The sequence below is a fragment of the Sminthopsis crassicaudata genome, chromosome 3 (assembly GCF_048593235.1).
Source record: "Sminthopsis crassicaudata isolate SCR6 chromosome 3, ASM4859323v1, whole genome shotgun sequence".
NCBI lineage: Eukaryota > Metazoa > Chordata > Mammalia > Dasyuromorphia > Dasyuridae > Sminthopsis > Sminthopsis crassicaudata.
Window position 1 is genome coordinate 15,320,191 of NC_133619.1, and position 17,093 is coordinate 15,337,283.

At 40.9% G+C, this 17,093-nt stretch overlaps 2 protein-coding genes across 2 annotated transcripts in view; one reads left to right on the forward strand and one right to left on the reverse strand.

The window, feature by feature from the left end:
- The window catches only part of VEPH1 (ventricular zone expressed PH domain containing 1), a 189,035-nt gene that overhangs the window by 142,160 nt on the left and 29,782 nt on the right, over nucleotides 1-17,093 (reverse strand).
- PTX3 (pentraxin 3) lies at nucleotides 955-9,319 on the forward strand. The gene is made up of 3 exons (XM_074298073.1): nucleotides 955-1,248; nucleotides 2,085-2,441; nucleotides 8,104-9,319. Exons 1-3 carry the CDS (start codon nucleotides 1,119-1,121, stop codon nucleotides 8,715-8,717), a joined length of 1,101 nt encoding a protein of 366 aa, XP_074154174.1. The 5' UTR covers nucleotides 955-1,118; the 3' UTR covers nucleotides 8,718-9,319.

Below are 17,093 nucleotides of genomic sequence, written 5' to 3' on the forward strand. Positions count from 1 at the left end.
AGAGAAAGAAAGAAAGAAAGAAGAGAGAGAAGAAAGAAAGAAAGAAAGAATGAGAGAGAGAGAGAAAGAAAGAGAGAGAGAAAGAAAAAGAGAGAAGAAGGAAGGAAGAAGGAAAGAAAGAAGGAAAGAAGGAAAGAAAGAAAGAAAAAGAAAGAAAGAAGGGAGAGAAAGAAAGAAAGAAAGAAAGAAGAAGAAAGAAAGAAGAAAAGAAAGAAAGAAAGAAAGAAAGAAAAGAAAGAAAGAGAGAGAGAGAGAAAGAAAAAAGAGAGAAGAAGGAAGAAGGAAGGAAGGAAGGAAGGAAGGAAGGAAGGAAGGAAGGAAGGAAGGAAGGAAGGAAGGAAGGAAAGAAAGAAAGAAGGAAAGAAAGAAAGAAAAAAGAAAGAAAGAAAAAGAAAAAGAAAAGAAGGGAGAGAAAGAAAGAAAGAAGGAAAGAAAGAAAGAAAAAAGAAGAAAGAAAAGAAAAAGAAAAGAAGGGAAAGAAAGAAAGAAAGAAAGAGAAGAAAGAAAGAAAGAAAGAAAGAAAGAAAGAAAGAAAGAAAGAGAAAGAAAGAAAGAAAGGAAAGAAAGAAAGAAAGAAGAAGAAGAAAGAAAGAAAAGAAAGAAAGGAGAGAAAGAAAGAAAGAAAGAAAACTTAAGTTTGGGGACTAAAAGGAACAAGGACAAATTCTCTCATATTCTCTCTCTTTTCTGCCTTTTCTTCCTGCTCGGATGGAGTTCCCTTCCTGCCCCCCGGCCCCCCATTAGGGTTACAAATTCACGTTACAACATCTGATTCTCCAGGGCCAAGTCTCGCAAAAGAGCGGTTTTGCCCCGGCTCCAGGACCCCTTCTTCCCCCTCCCTCAATGAACCTGCCCACAGAACAAACCTTGGGGGTTTGGCGTGGCCCCACTTCCCCGCCTCCGCTAGCGGCTCGCCCCCTCCTCCTCCTCCCCTTCCTCCAATAACAGAGGCATTCTTACCCAGCCCCCAGCCCCCGGTGCCGCCAGCCTTCCCCATTCATTCCCTTCCCGCAGCCTCGGACCTTTATTAGGAGGCTCCTCAGCCTCCAGCTCTCAGTCCGCTCCAGGCCGGCTCCGTGCCCTCCGCCTTTCAGGGAACCTGGCCCGGGGCTGGCGACATGCAGCACCTCCCGGTGATTCTGCTCTGTGCGCTCGGCTCCGCCCTGGCGGCCGAGAACCACGACTACAACCTCCTGTACGTGAACTTGGACAACGAGATCCAGAACGGGATGCTTCCCACGGACGAAAGTAAGTGGCTGCTAGCTGTTTCTCGGCCCCCCTCCAAGTTTCAAAGCCTGCCCGTGTGCCCCGGGGGGCGGGGGCTTATTTCAAGAAACGTCCTTTGCAAAGAGGGGGCTCTTTAGAGCCGAGAGAACTTAAAGAGGTAATTCAGTATAGTGCTCCAAGGGGGAGGGAGCTGAAGTGGGTTGAGAGGCGACCGGACACATCCAGCGCCTAGAAAAGTGGGCTCTGGATCCGGGGAGTTCTAATTGAACCGCGGGCACTTCTCTGTGAGCGAGTCACGTGCGACTGCCGCGCTCAATTTCCCTGTGAAAGGATGAGGTTGTATCTGGTGACCCTCACGACCTTTCCACGCCAAAATCTACGGTCCCACGGCCCCAACGCCGGGCCTCACACTCTGCGGCCCTCGGACGGCGCGGGCTGCCTCCCTGGGCTAGAGCCCCACCTCTTACCAGCCTGGGCACGAGCCGAGCTGGGGAAGAGCGGAAAAGCTGGGAAGCCCGTTTGCGGGGAGGGGCTCCCGCTGCTCACACGCCATAAATCCCAGCTCCGGCTCAGACACTTCTCCCCAAGGCCAGGAAAAAGCGGTTACTGTAGAAAGAAGGGCCGGCCACACAGCGACCCCACCGGGGCCTAGAATGCACTTTCGGGGGCTCTGGGACGACTTTTCTGACTGTCTCGGGAAGGGAGGTGGGACTTTCAGAAACCCGGAGAGACTTGACCTAGACCTCTCAGAGCGCGGGGCAGCCGGGAGGGCGGGCTGGTCCGGGGGCCTTGCCCGACTCCTTGACCCCGTGGGGAGCAGGGGGGCCCCTGACCGCAGTCCCTTGCACTTCCTCCAGGCCCGGCGTGCGAGTGTCGCCAGGAGCGCACGACGTGGGACCGGCTCTTCATCATGCTGGAGAACTCGCAGATGCGCGAGAACAGGCTGCTGCAGGCGGCCGAGGAGGTGCTGACGGCCGAGCTGCGCGGGCTGCGCTCCGACGTGGCCCGCACGTGCGCCTCGGCCCCGGAGCCCGGCCGGCTGGCCAAGGCGCTGGACGAGGTGCTGCTGGCTAGCCGCGGCCTGACGCACCGGCTGGCCAAGCTGGAGAGCGCCTGGCAGAGGGCGCTGGACGCCGCGGGCCACGCGCTGCCGCCGCTCTCCGAGGAGCTGCGCGCCCTGCGGAGGTGGGCCGGACAGCGCGCGCTACCTGCCGGTAAGAGACGCCTTATGCACCCCCCCACCCCCGTCTGGTGGCCTGCAGCCCAATCGGCTGATGCAGAAGGCCCAGCTTCCCACGGGCCGGGGAAGTCCCGCAGCCGGAGACACACGTGGGGCCGAAGAACTAACGGTGTTCGCGGGTCCCTGCCTCCAGCCTTTGGTTTTTTCCGAAGAAATCCCTCTTTAGGAGCTTTAACAGAATAGCCGGAGCAGAGCCAAGGCTGGGAGGGACCTCCGAGGTTAGCCCCTCCAGCCAGATCCGGCTCTTAGGAGGGAGCTCAGATGGAGCGAGTTTTAGTGAACTTCTCCATAAAATGTCCCCCGGGAGTAGGAGGGTTAGTGAGATAAAGAACGAGCTATTCTCCAGTACGAGATCCTAGGCCCAGGCCGAGAGATTCTACCAAGGGGGAATTCAGGGGTCATCGAGTTAGATGTACAGCGTTTACCGAACGCCCCTCGGGAGTTCAGAACTAGCCCAGAGGTGTCCAGAATACTAAGTCTTGTGTTTCCCTCCCCTCAGCTGCAGATTGACCAGAGGCCTGTGCCTCCATTTAGCTCTTCTGTGGTTCAGTTTTTTCAGTCATGTCTATTTCTTCAAAACCTTGGGATTTCCTTCTCCAGCTCATTTTACAGATGAGGAAACTGAGGCAAACAGGGTTAAGTGACTCGCCCAGGGTCACATGACTAGTAATTGTCTGACCCCAGACTTGAATTTAGGCCTTCCTGACTCCAAGCCCAGTGCTCTATCACTCATGGCACCCCCTTTTATTTTTATTATAAATGTAATCTCTGGTGTCCAGAAAGAGGGAGGTTGGGCAAAGTCCAACTCTAGGTTTTAGGACTTTTCTCCAACTTGGTTGCTTGTCTTTAGGGAAAGTCCTGACTGATAACACCAGCCAGCACTGACCAAATCTCCTGCTTTAAGGGCAACTTGACTTCCTGAGGGCCAGAGTTTGCCCTCTCTAGTGCTGGAATGAAACTAGCTTGATGGAATGGGAATCTCTGGAAGGGTCATGGAAAGAGGCAACTGCCAGGAATAAGCTGCTAATCAGAAAAAAAAATCTCCTCAGGAATAAGCAATTTATGTTTCAGTCTTTTGATTGTTGTTTAACTTTTGTTTTCTGGAAGAAATAGAGAGACAGTCTAAATAAGTGACTATCAAATTAGACAAAATCATCTCAGTTAGTGCTCCAGAAAGCAGGCTATAATCACAGACTTTGAGAGGTCCCTCATCTTACAGCCAGGTAACTGAAACTAGAGGTCTGGGTCCATTCCCTTCTTCCCCCACTCCACCCAATCCAGTTTCTAAAAGAAAACAAGTGGTAATTATTTTGGTTTGGTGGACAGAATTACAATATGCCCGTGATCTGGTGAAAGAGATAAAACCAGGGATGTTCTGGTAAATGTTCAACAACCAGATCTAGGATATGGGGAGACAGATGGGTACACACCATACACTTTTATCTTATCACCATGATTGACATTTTTCTCCATCACCTAAGTCTAGACAGTCAATAAAATTCTAAATCAAATTCTGATCTGTATCATTTGCCAACTTCTGAAATGTAATACTTAAAGATCAACTCTTACAGATTAGTTAGTTGTAGCTCCAAGGCATGCCTTATCTATATAATAAGAAGGCTTTATGGGAAATGTAATTTCTGCAGCTCATTTCCTGATGTTTTAGGTACCAAATATGCAATAGCATCTCATCTTCCAAAAGACCAAAGAGAACATCAAAAATAGGAAAAGGTATACAGTCAGATGTTCAAATGTTCATGATGTTCAATGTTTTTTAAATCCTGCACCCACTAACTCAATTCAAGAAGCATTGAGTGAGCACCTACTATATGTATCAGGCCCCGCACGAATAACAAGAAATACAAAGAAATGCATGGTCCCTACCCTTAAAAAATTTATTTTCTATTTACTACCTTTGTCACATTGGGAAAGTCACTTGTCATTCTCAGTTTATTTACTTAAAGAAGCTGGATTAGCTTTAAATCTTACAATTCCGACTTTTCCTGTTTTAACAAGAATTCATGAGAAGCCCCCTTTGTGTCTGGTTCTGTGGGAATTACCCCCATCCAATAGATTCCTCTGGCCACCCCCATTACTCAGTGAAATCCTTCCCCAGTGGTTGGACCACTGATGGGGGAAAAACTGAAGCAACATTTGCTATTTTCTTTTAAAAATAAAATTGTCACCTTGAAATATGAATCTTCATTACATTTTGAAGATTTATTCCAATATTTCTTCAGTTTTGTTTATTAATATATCGCAAAGACAATCTATAACGACAAAGTATTCGCTTGGGTCATATAATGAGAAATATTTAATGATACCACGGGGGAAAGAGATGAAAGAATGACAAAAACTGCCTTTATTAATTACCATTAAACTTAGTAACTTTAATAAGATTAAAACTTCATGAAGATATATTTCATATCTTAGAGTTCACAAAGTGTTTTATAAATATTAGTCCATTTGAGCTTCCCCCAAACCCTGTACTATTCATAGAGGTGTTATTATCTCCATTTTACATTCAAGGAAACTAAGGTTCAAAGAGATTTCTTGACTTGCCTATGGTCATACAGGCAGTATTAGAAGGGGATCTCAATCTAGGTCTTCCCAATGCCAGGGTCAGGTCTGTGCCTAATACATCATGTTCCTTCCACTGAGCAACATGAAATTAAGTACAGGTGGGGATGAAGACAGATGGCGATTTTTGCCACCTTAATAGAATAAGAATTATGATGAAGACTTTGTCTTAAGTGTGTTCATAGTATTGAATATAATACTGAATAACAGAATATCTGGAGAACTACCCACTTTAAAAAAATTAACTCTCAGACACATAGAGTGGAGAGGGCATTAGGTTAGCCGTAAGGAGATCTGGTTTCCAACGAAGGCGCCATCACGACCTAGCTGTGTAGTTTTGAATAAAAAGTTCTTATTCTCTCTAGGCCTAATTACCTCATTTGTAAACAAGGAGATATCACAAAATGATGTCTGGGGTCTCTTCTTTCTCTAAATCCTGTGATTCCATGTGTACTAGAAGTCATTGCCTAAACCCATGCATTTCTGATCTGTAAAATGAATTAGCGTAATCAGAAAGACTAAGTCAAATTTGATTACAGTTTCTAAAATTTGTCATGCTTACTACTTCTTTAGGAATCTTCCCTTCAGGACTCAAAATAACATTTTTAGCAACAGGCTTTGATTTCTTACATCCTGGTCTATTGCCAGCCCAGTTTTTCCCGGACTTCCTAATCATACTGTTATTAGTCTTCTGAAGAACTGGTTTCCATTTGCTCTGGCTTTAGATGAAAGAAGCAGAAAAATCTATCAATGAAGTAATCATTCAATAAGAATGTCCCTACATTTCAAAAGAAGATTTGCCAGAATGAGTGGAAGTTTCAGATTAGCATTGACGCAGGCTTCTTGTAAGGGGGGGCATCCTCCCTGATAATTTGTCACCCCAGAGTAGACTCTGTTCCCTCAGGAGATAACAGGCTTCTCTTGCAGATGAGTAAAAGCTGGCAAATGAGTGATCAGACTGTTGTAGGGAGGATTCTTGCTCTATAATGGCCTGGATGAACCTGATTTCTCCTGAAATCCCTCCTCACATAAGTAACAGCAAAAATTGCTAGCATTTCTGCGGTCCTTTAAGATTTAAGATTCACCATTTTACATCAATAATATCACTTCACCTTCACAGCAACCTTGTGAAGTAGGTGATATGTTATCTCTGTTCTATGCATGAGAAAACTGATTCTGGGAGAATCAGTTCTCATTCCAGAGTCACACATTTTGTAAATGTCTCAGGTAAGGTTTGAACTCAGGTCTTTTTTTAACTTCAATTCCCAATGTACCACTTAGCTCTATTCTTTGGATTACCTACAGCATGGGGTAGAGTAAATGTCCAAAGTGCTTATGGGTTGTTTGGAGGAGCTTTAAGCTCCTTGATCTTAAGTGGACTGAATTCAGTGTGATCCATTGGAAAAAATACCATGATCAAGTGAATCTTAAAAAAAGAATTAATGTCTCATTAAAAATAGATGGAAAGAAAGCACAGAAAATTGGGACAGATTTAGTTGAATGCCTTTATCCTGAAATAACATGTCTTATATTGAGGATTCCACGGCTAATAGAAGGCTGTCCTTGTTTAACATCCTTCACACCATGCCTGTTGGCTCCTTCGTTTGCTTGATTACACACGATACTGTCCAAAGAGTGCTAGGTGGGAGGCAGAAAACTTGTGTTCAAATCCTGTCTGATTCTTACTACCTCTGTGACCATGAGCAAGCCATTTCACTTCACTCTGTCTCTGATTGTGATTTATAAATTCTAAGGGATTGAAGAGCTGATCTCTATGAGCCTTTTTCACTCTGATCCCATCATACCAGACTCCTCTCTAAGATCACTTTTTAGGCCTCTCTGTTCTCCCAGTGGGAGAGCCATTAGGAAGAACATTTCACTTTACAGGCAGGTACTTATAGAAAATTACAGATAGACTGAATATTTTAAGTGCATGAGTAGTACTTTGAATCTTAGGTTAAGTCAACAAGCAGCAGTTAAGCATTTCCTAAGGGCCAGATGCTATACTAAGTGTCGGTGCTGTAAAGGCAGGTGTATTGTTTTTGCCCCCAAAGAACTCATCATCTGGTGGAAGAGGCAGCATGGCAAGTAACTTAGTACATACAAGCTATAATCAGAGGAGCTAGAAGGGAACCTCAGAGGGAAGCTGGCCAGGAAAGGTTTCCCGAACAGGATGGAAATTGAGCCAGGAAAGCCAGAAGAAAGAGTGAGGATGGCCATGAAAAACATGGAACCTAGAAATGGAGTGATCAAGACAGCAAGGACGGTATTGCTGGATCAGAGACTAGATGGAGGAGAAGAAGGTAGAAGAAGACTGAAGTAGTAGGAAGGATCAGGGAGTGAAAGACATCAAATGTCAAATAGAGCTTTTTATATGTGAACCTGAAAATAAGAGAGAGCCATTGATGTTTAAATCTGGGGAGTAAAGAAAATCATTTTGGCAGCTGAGTGGAGGATAGATTGGAGACCGTGCTCAGTGAGAGGCCCGATTGGAGAGCAAATGCACTTTTCCAAGTGAAGGCAATGAGGGCCTGCATTAGGGTGGTGGCTACATGAGTGGGCAATCTCTGTACTTTAATTGGAGAGATAAACAGATAACGCAATCATCTGAGAAGAGAACACTGGGAATTGGGAGGGGAGAAAGGCTTTTTATAGGAGGTGATATAAGAACTGAACCTCAAAGGAATCTAAAGCTCCCAAGAGTGGGGTAGAATGGCATTCCAGATCAGGGGATGGCCTTTACAAAGTTACAGAGATAGCAGATGGGACGCTGAGAGTTTGGAAGAAACAGCACACCAATTTGGAAACTAGAGGGCACAAAAGGCAACGATGCGAAATAGATGTTAACTAGAGATGGATTATGGGTGGCTTTAAATATCACATAGATGACAAAACTGAAGGCTCTTGAGCCGAGAAGGGACGTCACCTAACTGCACAGCGTTTTCCTATGTGATCCTTAAAGCCTCTCTTTGTGTCCCCATTCCCCTTCCATGACTCATTCTGAATGAATTTCAATGGCTGCTCAGTGTCTGTCTTTTCTGCTATTTCTATTATAGGTTGTGAAACAGCACTTTTATTCCCAATGCGTTCCAAGAAGATTTTTGGCAGCGTTCACCCAGTAACTGAAATGAAGCTTCGGTCTTTTAGCGCCTGCATCTGGGTCAGGGCAACTGATGTGTTAAATAAAACCATTTTGTTCTCCTATGGCACAAAGAGGAATCCGTATGAAATCCAGCTCTACCTCAACTCATGGTCCACTGTGCTTGTGGTGGGCGGGGACCAGAACAAACTCGTCGCCAACTCTGTGGTTCCCCTAGGAACGTGGACCTATCTGTGCGGTACTTGGAGCTCCGAAGAAGGGACGGCATCCCTGTGGGTCAATGGAGAACTGGCAGCCACTGGCTCTGGGATGGCCACAGGTCACATCATCCCGGAGGGGGGGATTCTGCAAATAGGCCAAGAAAAGAATGGCTGCTGTGTGGGTGGTGGCTTTGATGAAACACTGGCTTTCTCTGGAAGGCTCACTGGCTTTAACCTCTGGGACCGAGTGCTCAGCAGTGATGAGATCAGACAAACAAGAGGAGAGGATTCCTGTCATATCAGGGGCAATGTTGTTGGATGGGGAGTTACAGAGATCCAGCCACATGGAGGAGCTCAGTATATTTCCTAAGCTTTGAAATATCTCGATTGGAAGCCAAAGAAGAATACAGTCAACCTCAGTGCATGATGGAAACCTGAGACGAATGAAAGGCAGAGCTGAGGCTGAGGGATTCTGGAGCTCACCCTTGAGGCAGCCATTATCTTGGCAAAATAAGGAGTAAGAAGATGAAGAGGGGTGTTGTGTGTCTATGTGAGTGTGTGTGTGTGTGTTTATTTGGTGCTTTCAAACTGAATACTGTACACTCAAACATAATTAAACAGGACTTTTGTTCAAGAGAAAAACAAAGCAAAACAAAACTTATGTTCTCTGTTTTCCTATGGGTGGCTTTATTTTAGCCAAAAATGAATTTTTTATTGAAAGAGTCATAAAAATAACATGTGCTGTTTATTATTCATCATTATTGGTATATACACTTGTAAAAATATGATGAAGAAGCATTATTTATACTATGATGTGACTTAACAAAAGCAAATGTAGTTTACTTGTTATAATCCAATGTCGTATTTTGAGGAGATGGTTGTATAAGTTATATTGTAAATTGATTTTGTGATAATTTTATTAAAACTATTTTTGTAAATTTCTACTGTAAATTAAAAAAAGTATTTCATCTACCTAGCTTGTCATTTTCTAAAGGTAAAATGTTGAGATTAGCTATAAAAGCCAGCCAACTCACACTTTTGTTTTTCAACCAAAGTAAAGGATTTTTAGATCTTAAGATATAATTTAAATATTCAGATGTGCTAATTGCCAAGGGATATAAGATTCTTGCTTGAAAATCTAATTTTCCATTAAGCAAGAAAAAGAGGCAAGGATAGAAGGAGGACTGGGTTTGGAGTCAGAAAACAAGGACAGAGGTATGACTTGGCCATTTACTCATTGTGTGACACTGGACAAGTCTCTTTGCTTCCCTGTATCTCTGTTTCTTCATCTGTAAAGTGAAAGGGAGAAGACTGGATAATCTCGAAACTACCTTTCAGTTATAAATCTATGATTGATCTGTATAACACCATCTTGGACTTTTTCCTTATCAGTAACATATATATATATATATATATATATATATATATATATATATATATATATATATATATATATATATGTAAATCAGTGTTAATCTCCAATAAAAACAGGGACCACGGTATATAAGGTTCCTTGAGATCCCGGAAATCCACGTATTAACATTTTCCTGTATTTTTATTTTTGTTAATTTCCCAATTGCATTTGAATCTGGTTCAGGCTACACTCAGGGGTGTTGCAGGCATGTAGTGTACTGGACATGTTTGCCACCTGTGGACTAGATCATCTCTAACGCTCTGTTCAGATCTAAATCTTATAGTTCTATAAGTCTTCTTATGTTGTATAACATGGACATAAATGTACTTTTTTTCTTTTTACAATGGCCACCAGGACAAAGCATCAAAAAAAATGTATAATATTTTAGTTAGAATTCTTACTAGAGGGATCTAGGAGATTGAAAAAACATTTCCAATAATCACCATCACTTAAATAGATAAATAAAAAATTAATGAAAGAGCATTAATAAGCATTTATTATAGTGATTACTGAAAAAAAAATACCAAGTAAAGAAAGAGTCCTTGTACCCAAGGAGCTTATATTCACCTAAAAAATACAAAGGAAATGGGGAGTGATAGTCCGGCACTTTAATTCAGGAAGTTACAAGGATGGCAAGTAGGAAATAGATGGGCACATTGCATCCAGAGACCATGACCCAAGTCATCTGATCATGGTTCATGGTTTCAAAATTGGAGAGTTGAAGTAGTAGTAGTATGGAAAGGGGCAATCAGGTGCTTTGTCCCCTTCATTAAAATGCAAGTTCCTTTTAAGTATGAGTTAATTCATTTATTTTATTTATATCTCACTTTCTAGCAGAGTGTCTGGAATATAGTAGGTGCTTAATAAAAACTTGTCAATTGATTTAAGCTATAGAGGAAGTAGAATTAAGAAGAGAGACGAAGTGAAACATGGCTAGGATTTTTCCAGAGATTTTTCCAGAGCAGAAGTTCCTCTGGAGGTCTGGTCTCTGATGTTCCTTTTTACTTTCTTGAGGAACTAATAGAATCTCACAATTGGCAACTACTTCAGAATCTAACTAGTCAAGCAATTCTGAACAAGATTTCCTTCTGCTAAATCCCTACAAGGGATTAATCTAATCCAGGACTGAAGATCTTCAGAGAGGGGGCGCCCATAATCCCCTGAGGAAGGGCATTCTATATTTGCACAACTCTATTAAGAATTTGTCCTTACATCAAACCAACTCTGCCAATACACTTATTCCCCAGTATTTCTACCTCTGCCCTCTGGAAACAAAATAAATCTACAGACCCACAGCCCTTCAGATATTTGGAGACAGTTTATCTTCTTCCCTCAAGTCTTCTCTAAATTTATTATCCCAAATTCAGATTCTTAATTATGACTGAGATCCTTCTGCATTCTGGTTTCCCACCTCTTAATGTTCTCTAACTTATTAATGTCCTTCTGAAACCCAAACACAACATTCTAGATGCAGTAGGAGCAGGGTAAATCATGAAGGCCCTAAAACTCTTCCCATTCTGAACACTATGCCTTTCTCCTTGCAGGCCAATGGTCTGGGCTACTATTTTACGCTGTTGACCTAGTAGCCCACTAATGGTAGCGATACTCTCCCTTAATATTAGTTACATTTGGCCTTCTTCCCATGTGTTCTTTCTCCACCTCCTTTGTGTATTCTAGGAAGCTGTTGACAAACGAGGAAGTTCAAGGAGCCATTAAGAAGCATCTTTACAAGAACGCTCTGGAAAAATGGCCAAATCCCAGCTGGAATGTGGCCACAGGTTGACACATCCTAGATTACACTCCATCTTTATCCTTTAAGGCTTAGAAGAAACACGGGCATAGAGCTGCTAAACAGTTGTCAGGATGTACAGCGATTAAAGCATTACTACACGTTTTGGATACACTTGTGCTATACACAGACTCAGGTTGATGGATACCTGAGTCAAGTCTGTGGGAAAATCTTGCATCCACACATGTTTTCTAATCAAAGTCACTATCAAGTGTAAAGCTCAGACTTCCATTGGAATAATATGATTATAGATCCAAGCATAATGGCTGTCCCCACTAGGCAAAGGGGAAAATAAATCCCATAGCTAGCAAAAGAGCGCTGATCTAAAATATCCTAGAATGAATTGAACATATTCAATGGATCTGGATAAGGATTCTCATGTATACCTTCACATTTGTATGAGCAAATTTAAAAGTAAAGCAATTTACAAATAAAACGTGTGTAGATAGATTTATTCAAGGGAATAAATAAAGAGAAAGGGAGGAGGGAAAGGAATAAGCATTTATAAAGCAATTACAATGTGGTAAGTGCTTACGAATATTTTATCTTCACAACCTTGGGAGTATATGCTGTTAATATCCCCATTTTACAGTTGAGAAAATTGAGGCAAGCAAAACCAAAAGAACTTGGCCAGGGTCACACAAGCTTGTATCTAAGGCTGTTTAAAATCAGGTCTTCCTAACTGCAAACTCAATGTTCTATCCCTTCTATCACCTAGATAAAGGATCTATGACATGAACAATGCAGGGAATGCTGGATATGGGAACTGTCCCCCACTAACTGTAGAGCAGATTATAATGCATCCAGGGAGTTGCCTGGGGCACAGGGAAGCTAAAAAATTTGTTGAGGCTGATCTAGTTAGAAATTGTCAGAGATAAGAAATGAAAATACGTCTTCTCAACACCAAAATTTTCTATGCACTATGCTTTGCAGCCTAAATATCACAAAATGACAATGTACAGAAATGCTACATGTTGTCATATGAAAGAAATACTAATTCACATGTATTAGAAAAATTGATATATGGTTGTGTCATGTTTATACATATATGTTCATATTTAAACAGATATTAAAATATCTTATCTAATTTTAAAGTGAGTGAAAAGCAGGATGGCACAGTGACTAGGGAACTGGCCTTGGGTTCAATTTCTTCCTTTGTCACCAAGCCCTAGCTTTGTGACCTTGGATAAGTCTCTTAACTTCTCAATGCCTCCAGGCCATTTTCTAAATTATAAGTTAGAAAAAAGAAATTGAGCCGATTAAGAAAAGAAAGCTCTTCTCAATTATGAAATCACAGGTTTGGTAAAATAGTTTATACAGGGAGTAGTTGAAATATTATTTACTTCATGTTAGAGATGAAGAAGCTGAAACTCAGAGAGCCTAATTGACTAAGTTAATAAGTGTTAGAACAGAGATTTGACAGTATTTTAGAAAATAAATATATTTTCAAGTAAAAATTTATTTTTTCTTCTGCCTAACAAATGAGAAATGAAGAAAAATATGAAGCCCTTGAAAGAAATCTGCATAATGAGGCATAAAGAAAAATATTTCCCACATTGGCCTTGTCCAATGGCTCTATCCTGCTTCCATCACTTTCCACTGAGGAGTTAGGTAGCGTGTTTCATAATCAGTGCTTTCAAAATCATAACTGGTTATGATGAAAGTTCTTACACTTGGATGAAAATTCTTACATTTTTCAAAACTTTTCTTTATAATGTTGTCATTATCATGTAGAGTGTTCTGGTTTCTTTTTGCATCAGTTCATACAAGCCTTCCCAAGTTTATCTGACACTATCTCAATGATCATTTAAGACTCAATAATTTCATGGCATAGGACACTATTTTTTCCTTACTAAATTAAGCTGCTTTCCTAAGGAATTTGATTTTAGCAGTGGACTTTGAAACATCTTATTTCCATTCATTTGTTATCAAGTGCTACTTAAAGAAATGACTATTTGAGAGGTCAGTGATGAAATGCTTTCATCTTTCTCTTTCACCCATTTGTCAACAGAATTAAGGGCTTGGCCATAAGGTAACAGTCTTATTTTCCTTCACTCAGGTGTGCAGTGAACTTAACGGCTCAGGCTGTTGTCACCTACACACAGTATTATAACACGTTTCCAATCATAGCTATTTGTTGTTTTTTGTTACTGTTTGATTGGTTCGATTGTGTCCAACTCTCTGTGACTCTCTTTGGTATTTTCTTAGCAGATACTGGAGTGACTTGCCACTTCCTTCACCAGCTCATTTTTGTATATTCAAACCATGTTCTTTCCATGAAAAAAAAAACAAAAATACAGAGTGAAAGCCTACCAAAAATAAAGTGTGGTTAGCTAAAACTCTTCTTTTTTAGCAGATTTTCTTAGCAGATACTGGAGTGACTTGCCATTTCCTTCTCCAGATCATTTTGAACATTAAAACAAGGTCCTTTCCATGACAAAACAAAAATACAGAGTGAAAGCCTACCATAAATAAAGTGTGGCTAGCTAAAACTCTTCTTTTTTAGCAGATTTCCTTAGCAGATACTAGAGTGACTTGCTATTTCCTTCTCCAGATTATTTTTGAACATTAAAACAAGGTCCTTTCAGGGGGCAGCTAGGTGGCGCAGTGGAGAGAGCACCAGCCTTGAATTCAGGAGGACCGGAGTTCAAATTTGACCTCAGACACTTGAGACTTCCTAGCTGTGTGAGCCTGGGCAAGTCACTTAACCCCAGCCTCAAGGGAAAAAAAATAAAAAAATAAACAAAGTCCTTTCCATGACAAAAACAAAAATACAGAGTGAAAGCCTATCACAAATAAAGTGTGGCTAGCTAAAACTCTGTTTAATGCAAACGAATAGATCAGTTCCAGGGGCATTTCTTAGTTTAGCTGAGCAAAGCTCCAAGGATACAGAACTGTCTCTTTAACCAGCGTTCTTGCCTTGTTCTACTTTATAGCAACATCTGCTGGTAGAACAAAGATGGTGCACATGTGAGCAGCACATGATGAATGCAATCTCAAAACTGCTTTCTGTATGTCACAACGAAGTTTTGATCTATTTTTTTACTTTATTACATTTGAATAATAATACAGGGTCATGGCTTCAGAGTGGGAAGGGACCCCAGAAGCCATTTAATACAACATCCTAATTTTCCAGACAAAATGACCGAAATCCAGGGAAATGGAAACATTTGGCCAAGATCTTGATATAATAAAGGGTAAAGATGGGATTTAAACCCAGGTTTAATTATTGCTTTTCCCAATCTCTCACTATACCTTTTCTAATTTCACTTTTAGCTGCATTTTTAAGGGCTGAAATTATTTAGTAACCTGTTCCTAACTTTAAATAGCATCTTTTCTCTAAGATAAGTTAAACTTTGTAAAAAAAAAAAAAAAAAATGGGAAGCCTTGCTAGGCAAAGGAACCCAACCTTTATTGAGAGAAACAAAGGTAGTGTCTACAATCCACTGTCTGAGACCTCGAGGCACAGAATTCACAAATTTTTCTAGATCTCTTGATTCACATATAGCACAACAAGTTCTCTAGAAGCTGATTCATGTAAGATTTTATTTTGCAGGTCATTGTGTACTTTCCATGAAGTCTCAATTAGCCCTAAAATGATTCAATCAGCCCTTTGTAGGCCTTTCTTGCTTTATCATTTCAATATAAACATTAATATATATCATGGCCACACACTTAAGACATACATTTTAGAACGATTGAAGGTTATCTGAGGTTATCTAATACAGAGATTTTTGTGGGATGATATCATACTTTGGTTACACATAGGTTTGTTTATTTTTTTAATCTGGACTATGTTCAAACCATAGATCACAGAGTTATTCTTATCCTAATGATTAAAAGTTTAGCAAGACAGTACAGAGCAAAAGTAGTTAAGGTGCTGAATATTGCTCTTTTCCTTTGGACAGTTAATTAATGGTTGTCCCCAGAATTTTAATAGAGGGATCTTTCCCAATCTCAAAATTAGTGAGAGTCCCCCAGTAATTTGGAGTTCTCTCTTATGTAGCAAAAGAAAGGAGCCAAATTTATAATATGTATAGTAATGTATATTACTATAATATTAATATTATGTTATATAATATATATAATGTGATATGTAATAATATATATTACATATAGCATAATATATAATAATGACATGTATATTATTATTATATATACTTGTATTATATAATACATATGTGATATATTATAATATATTATTATATATCACATTGTATGTATTATATAACATAACATGAATATGTATATTAATATACATTACTATACATTAATATTATACATACAAGGGGCCTTGAGTCTTTTGATGATATTGAATTAAATAATAAACATTTATTAAGTTGCTAGTGTGTACAGAACAGTATGCTAGACAGCAGGAGAGATGCAAAGGTGAGAAAAGTTGGGTTCCTCTCCTCTTAGAGCTTAGATCCACTAGATAGGTAAGGAAGACAGAGGGAAGCTAGGTAGCATAGTGGAAAGAGCACAGATCTGGAAGGCAGGAAGACATATCTTCCTGAGTTCAAATCTGACCTCTGACACTAGCTTGTGACCCTGGGAAAATCACTTAACCTTGTGTGCCTCAGTTTCCTCATCTATTAAATGAACTGGAGAAGGAGATGGCAAGAACACTTCAATTCCTTCACAAAGGAAACCCCAATGGGGGCCACCAAGAGTTAGACACAACTGAAAGAATTAAACAACAAAGGAAGACAAAGAGATAATAACAATATGAATGACATGTAATAGATGCCTTGGGAAAAGGAAGTGGTTTGCCCAAATGTGGTGGAGCAACAGAGGTTTTAATTCAAGTCCTGTGATGCTGCTTTGTGGCAAAACTTTCCAATGGACCACACTGCCTGAATCCTATCAAGGAGGTTGATTTGCTGGCAAAGACAAAGACAGTCACCCTTTCTCTTCTGATATCCCATTCGAACTGGGGAACTTTAATAAGAAGTGATATTTAAATAGCTCTTTAAGGTACTCAGAGCAGCTAGGAGTCCTGGAGGCCATTGAATTTACAGATGAGGAAACTGAGGGCCAGAGAGAAGGGGCTTGCCTCAGATTACACAGACAATAAGGGTCAGAATAGCAGACCCCTGTCTCCAGAGTTTTTCCACTGGATCACATACTTCCTCAACTTTGTACCCATTGACCCACTGGAGCTCCTGCAATCATTCTGAGGTGGGGACTACAGCTATCATTCTCCCCCACTTTATATATGGGGAAATTGAGAATTGGAAAAGTGAAGTAATTTTCCCAAAGCCAGAGGGTGGCAGGATTCAAATCCCAGTCTCTCCTAAAGCTCTGTCCATCACACAACCCTATACAGGCTGCCTCACATTTTAATGACAATATCAAAGAACAGAGATATGATGATTAAACTTTAATGGAAGTCAATCAGCCAGTAATCATTTCTAAAGCACCTACTATGTGCCTGACAGCATGCTGAACACTTCCAAAGAAAGGCAACAAAATTCCCTGCCTTCAAAGAGCCCACTATATAATAGGGTAGACAACACGCAAATGACTATTTACATGAGATA

Coding starts and splice junctions, on each gene's coding strand:
- PTX3 (XM_074298073.1), top strand. CDS start 1,119: ATGCAGCACCTCCCGGTGATTCTGCTCTGTGCGCTCGGCTCCGCCCTG. Junction 1,249..2,084: donor GATGCTTCCCACGGACGAAA/GTAAGTGGCTGC, acceptor CACTTCCTCCAG/GCCCGGCGTGCGAGTGTCGC. Junction 2,442..8,103: donor ACAGCGCGCGCTACCTGCCG/GTAAGAGACGCC, acceptor TTTCTATTATAG/GTTGTGAAACAGCACTTTTA.